The 6,397-nt window shown below is 37.0% G+C and overlaps 1 protein-coding gene across 1 annotated transcript; it reads right to left on the bottom strand.

Annotated features, from left to right (window-relative positions):
- Window positions 1-1,009: 1,009 nt before the first annotated feature.
- LOC120077053 (pentatricopeptide repeat-containing protein At2g21090) lies at window positions 1,010-3,790 on the bottom strand. Its single transcript, XM_039030894.2, has one exon. It carries the CDS (start codon window positions 3,349-3,351, stop codon window positions 1,516-1,518), a length of 1,836 nt encoding a protein of 611 aa, XP_038886822.1. The 5' UTR covers window positions 3,352-3,790; the 3' UTR covers window positions 1,010-1,515.
- Between the last annotated feature and the right edge of the window lie 2,607 nt (window positions 3,791-6,397).

Below are 6,397 nucleotides of genomic sequence, written 5' to 3'. Positions count from 1 at the left end.
AGTTATTGCCCCAAACACTCCCATAATTTTGAAAAATTATCCCAAAAGTCTTCAACCCACTCAAATCTGTCTTTTGGCAATTTCCCAACATTTACATCCTTTTTTACGTTTATATCTTTTTTTTTCCCCACTTTTTTATGTACTTCTATGGTTTTTTTTTTTCCACAAGTGCGGCATTTAATGTTCCACTAAATATTTAAAATCTAAACAATTTATTAAAAAGGTCCATTAAGAAGATGGTTTAGTTTTGTCAATATAAATCAAATAAAATTAAGATTGGCACAAGGATTTAATTTGTTAATTCCTAAATCGTGGCAGTGAGCGAATTTTTTTTAGGAATAATTTTTATCTAAATCACCATGGCAAATTTCAAACATTGTGATCTTAATAAAATTATAAAAGAATAATATTTTGGTTTAAATTAAAGTATGAAATTGGGTGAATTAGATCCAAATCAAATTTGAAATATATATATATATATATACACACACAAACATGTAAAAGATAATATCTTGATTTAAGTTTGAAGTTAAAATTAAAATCAAATTATCTATAAATTAATTAAAATTTGAAATTAGGTCGGTAATTAAATGGTGTAAATCAAAATAAAAAATAATATTTTTTAACTACTAGATAATGATTAATTTTCTTTTCTTTTTTATGAGTAATTTTGAAAGAAAGGCTGCATATGTAAAGTACACATTCACTAAAAAAAAAAAAAACTGACCGCGAATCTGCCCATTTCCGGTGGAACATTAGGTGAAACTGAATTCGTATATCTTAGATACGGAGCATTTTAAAGCTTTATTAAAAGTATAGGAACTTAAATAAAACAACTTTCAAAGTTATATTTTAACCTAAAATTTATTACTGTTATTCTTTAAATTTTGCTTTTAGGTTATAATTATATTGACTGCTATAAACTAAACTCTTTATAATGGTTACATTACATATTTTATTATAAACTATGTACTAAATTTTATTTCAACTCGAAAAGCAGGAAAAAAAATTTATCAAACACATTTCAATTTTGTTATTCTTTTTCAAAAGAAACAAACAAAAAAACAGTAATCAAACAAATCTTAAGAGTTGCTTTCTAAAGTAACAAGCTGAAGCATTTGAAGGTGATGACTCCCTTAGCGACCCTTTAAAAGCATCATGGAAATATTGGCTAAAGCTACAATGACCAAAATTTACAACACAAAAACTGTACACATAAGAAGTAGAATTTAGAAACTAACTCTAGCCATTATTATTGATTAAGAATGAGATAAACAAATTAAGATCAAGGAGTAATACCCATTGGTTCGACTTTGGCAAATGTTGACTCAGAGCAAAAAAAATCTGGCCGTGGTGTAAATATCGAGCATTTTATCATCATCCTACGTATTAGATCACTTGTGTGAAATTTCACATTCTCTGTGGACTAACCTGCAATTTCCATTCTTAACAGGCAAGATTCTGCAGCAGGTCACCTCGAAAACAACCTGCAGGGCAATAACTTACAACTTCTTTTCAAATGATTGACAAATCTTCTTCTGTATGGCTGGCTAACTGCTCCAATATCGAGTATATTTCTTCCTTCAGTGGATGTAATCTGTCAGATGCAATGAAAGAATGTACCTTATTTCCAATTCCAATCCAACTAATTGCACGTTCTTTCCTTACAAATCTCTCTTCCATTAGTTCCCTGACCTTTTCTACTGACTCCCATTTCCCAAGAAGAGCATACAAACTTGCAAGAGATACATAAGCTGCAGAAGATTGAGGCTCCAACCCAATTACGTGTTCCGCCACTTTTCTTCCAAGCTCTATATTACCATGTATCCTACAGACTCCGAGTAACGCATTCCATACCCGATCATCAGGTTTACAAGACATCTTCTCTAGCTCGTTTACCAACTCAATAAAACATCCAGCTCGACCCAAGAGGTCAATTAAGCATGCATAATGTTCTTGATCGGGGAGAACACCGTGATCATAGGTCATGGCCTTGAAAAACCGAAGTCCTTCTTGCACAAGACCTGAATGACTACACGCACTAAGGATCACAATGAAGGTGATCCTATCAGGCTTCAATCCCGATTCAACCATGTCATTGAACATCTGCATTGCTTTTTCCCCATGACCATGCTGAGCTAGAGCAGATATCATTGTATTCCACAATACAACATCCTGCTTATTTCCCATAAGATAAAAAACGTGGCAGCTAGCTTCTAACATACCACACTTTGAATACATGTCAATCATAGAGCTGACGACTATTGTGTTGCATCTGAAGTTGGTTCTAATCAAATGGGCATGTACTTGTTTACCATGCTTTAGTGCAGCAATGCTGGCACAAGCGCAGAGACAACTACTGAATGTATATTGGTCAGGATTAATTCGAAACTTCATCATTTTTGTAAAGTAATCAAGTGCTTCGTGCCCTAAACTGTTTCTTGCATAGCCTGATATCAGAGCTGTCCAAGAGACAGGATTCTTTTCAGGCATTTGGTGAAACAATTCGCTTGCCAAATTCATATCACCCCATTTAGCATATCCAGAGACCATTGTGGTCCATGCAAGGATATCTTTGACGAGCATTTCGTCAAACAATCTCCTTGCACATCCCATCTCCCCACATTTAGCATATGCATCAACAATAGAACTAGAAAGCACTACATTAGACAAGAATCCAACAACCAATATCTGCCCATGAACCTGCTTCGCAAGCTGCAATTCTTTAAGCTTCACACAAAGAATCAAAACACCAGCAAAACTAAACTCATTAAACCCTATATCGAATCTCCTGAAGTCTCTATATAACCCAATAGCTTCATTGAAATACCCCTTCTTAGCATAAGCAAGAACCATAGTATTCCACGAAACAACATCCTTCTCCATCATTCTATCGAACAACTTCCTAGCATGATGTACATTTCCCAACTTAGCATACCCAGCAAGCATATGGTTCCAAGAGTACAAATTCCTTACAGACATTTTATCAAACACCTTACGTGCCTCTATATCATTGCCACATTCAAAGTACATACCAATCAAATGGTTGGCTACAATAGTGGTAGGGCGTTTGAAACCCGTGTGTTTCAAATGCAAATGAACGCATTTACCTCCTTTTAAGAACTTGGCTTTGCCACAGAGTCGTAAAAGGTTGACGAAAGTGCTAGTGGGTAAGCGTATGCCTCTTTGGGCCAATGGGTCGAGGTAGGAGAGGGCTTCCGGAAGGTGACCTTGAGAAGAGAGGTTGAGAAGGGACTGAACGATACAGAGGCGAGTTGAATCCGGGCGTTGCTTGGATTTGGGGCGAAACAAAGCGGGTTTTTTGAGGACTTGGGAAGAGAAAGAGGGCATTGCAGAGGGGCACCATGTGAGATAGAGAACCCATTCATCTATAGGGGGCTAGCGGCGGCGGCGTCGTTGAAGCAGCTCATCGCAGCCTCCGAAGAGAGAGAAGGTTCAAATTCACAAATCTGAGGTTTACCGGCTACGGGTATTCAGACCAGGGATCACAAACGCATGGCTCTCGCAAGTCAATTAACTTTAGTCCGTTTGGGGTCATCACCGAGAGACAGAAGAAAACACGCCACCCACAGTGGCTGGACGTCGCCGGAGAGGAAGACAAGCCGGCGGCTGGAGAAGGTGAACAAAGGGGGGTGGGGGCTTGTGCGATGCGTTCACGAGGGAGAAGGTAAGTGAACAAAATTCGGAAAAAATCAATTTCGATTTGCCTCTCAACTCCCCTCTACAAATAATTGGAAAAATAACTTTTTTTCCCCTCAGTTTTAAAAAATATGTGCATTTAGTTCATTTCAAATGGACTATTTTGGTACTGACTTTTAAGAATAGATTTATAAGATTCATTTTTTAAAAAATATCTTTAAATTTAATATAAAAAATTATAGATGGCTTTGTGGTGAGATGTCATGGATAAAAAATATATTTTTTAATTTTCTCCCCTCTCCCTCCTCTCTTTTTTCTCTCTCATCTCCCTGTCGTTGTCTATCCTAATCCTCTATCTACATTACTAAATCTTTTTTATTTTTTATTTTTCTAATGAAAAATTAAAGTGGCCGAATTAGTACTAAGCCTTGATACTAAAAATCGAGAAACGAATAAAAGAGTAAGCTAAAATATTTAAACAAAGAAAATTTATACGTCGGTGAAAATTGAGTTTAAAAAAAAAAAGGCTTTTGAGAATCCTACATCAATTAAGTTGGGAAGTGAATTTTCCTTCATATACTCTCATCTTGGACTTTGGGTTTGAGCCCTAAAGGGTACCCATATTTTAGAGGAAATGAGGAAATAGACAATATGGATACACTAGAAACCCCATATGCGCGCATCGCCGCTTCCAATCGGACATGGCGAGGCGAGCGTGTGATTATTTTTTGAAAAAAAATTATTACTATTAATTATTATTTTATTATTACTTTTTCAACACTCCACATGTCGCGATGAGCACAGTCAAGTCTTTAGCGTGCACGTTCAATGGCTCCACACAATTTGCGGTTCTGCACGTTCTATGGCCGAGCGTTGTCTACGTCTTTTTCTATTGGCTCTCTGCACCTATAAAAGGCGCAAAGCTTTAGCCACCTCAATCATCTCATTCATTTCCTCATCTCAGAATACTCTCTACTCTCTCAACCCTCTTTTCAGTTTTAAATTTTTCAATCTTTTTTCGAGCAAATCAGTCTGAACGGTGTGAGTTTCCGGTCGGTGATGATGCATTTCCGATCGAGACCTTTTTTGGGACTCTTTTATCTTGAACACAACGTGACAATACCGTTGACCTACTTGCACACCTGGGCAGAGCCACGAAACGTCTTAAAGAGAGTGAGATCCATGACTTAGCCCGTAACGAGTTTTTGTTTTGCAGGTTCCACATTTTTTACGATCGTCGGTTCTTGACTATTTGCTGCTATCGAGTTTCACCGTCGAAAGGTAGTCAGTTCCAACATTTTTAATGCGATTTGTCTACCAATTCTGTAATGGCTCTCATCAGCAACAACGATATTATGACACTTAACCTCAACCGTCCATTTTGGTTCGAAAGAGCGACCTTCAAACGGTGGAAGTAGAAGATACTGTTTTTCCTTACTATCAAGAAAGTTACCGATGCTTGCACCATGGATAAGCCAACCGTCCCGATAGAAGATCCAATTGAACAAAAAATAAAAGAAGCTGTTGATTGTGAAGAGAAAGATTTTTTCTGTAAAATTTTTATATTAAATGGTTTGACTGATGATCTTTATGACTACTACAACACGATGAAGACAACAAAGGAAGTCTGGGATGTCTTGCAAAAGAAATACGACACCGAGAAGGCCGGGTAAAAAAAATATGTTATCAGCTGTTACCTCAAGTTCTAGATGACAGATGACCAATCTGTGGAGGCCTAGTCACATGAACTGCAGAAGATAGTCCATGAAATAATAACTGAAGGTATGCCTCTAGATGAACAATTCTAAGTTGTTGTTATTATTGACAAACTGCCCCTTTTGTTGAAAGATTTTAAGAACACCTTGAGGCATAAACCAAGGAGTTTTCCTTGGAGAGTCTTATCACCTAACTAAGGATTGAGGAGGAAGCATGGAAGTAGAACCTGGGAGATCCACCTCTGCCATGATAAAGTCTGACCAAAATTCCAAGGGGACAAAAAGGAAAGATCAGAATTATGGTTCTATCAACCAAAACCAACAAAAGAATTAGAAACCCCCCTCGGGAGAAATGGTACAATTCTTTTGCTTTAACTGTAATAAACCTGGACACATAACTAACAACTGTAGGAATAGGCGTCATCCTACTGGTCAGACAAACCTGACAGAAGAACCGTTAGTTGTCATGATCACAGAAGTAAATGTGATCGGTGGTTCTGAGGGGTAGTGGATAGACACTGGTGCCACACACCATGTCTGTCACGACCTTAGTCTACTTAAAACTTATACTGAAACTAAGGATAAGAATATTCTGTTAGGGGATCACCACTCTACGAAAGTTGCTGGAATCGACAAGGTGGAGCTAAAGTTTACCTCTGGGAAGACTCTCATGTTGAAAGATGTCCTGCACACTCTAGAGATAAGAAAGAATTTGGTCTTGGGCTATCTCCTCAACAAGGCCAGATTTACTCAAACCATAGGGGTAAATTTATATACCTTTTAAAAAGATAATGTATTCGTAGGAAAGAGGTATGCAACTGAGGGAATGTTCAGATTAAATTTAAACATTAATAAAATGAAATCTACTGTGTATATGCTATGTTCTATGAATGTTTGGCATGCTATACTTTGTCATGTTAATAAGAAATTAATTAGCAACAAGATTAGGCTGGAAATGATACCTAAGTTATCCATGAATGAATTTGATAAATGCGAGTATTGTAGTTAGGCTAAAATTACTA

The sequence above is a fragment of the Benincasa hispida genome, unplaced genomic scaffold (assembly GCF_027475165.1).
Source record: "Benincasa hispida cultivar pf3 unplaced genomic scaffold, pf3_genome.v1.1 HicScf1441, whole genome shotgun sequence".
NCBI classification, from domain to species: Eukaryota; Viridiplantae; Streptophyta; class Magnoliopsida; order Cucurbitales; family Cucurbitaceae; genus Benincasa; species Benincasa hispida.
This window is presented reverse-complemented; position numbering and strand designations above follow the sequence as displayed.

Excerpts from the sequence above, each read along its gene's own strand:
- LOC120077053 (XM_039030894.2), bottom strand. The coding sequence starts at position 3,351 with ATGCCCTCTTTCTCTTCCCAAGTCCTCAAAAAACCCGCTTTGTTTCGC.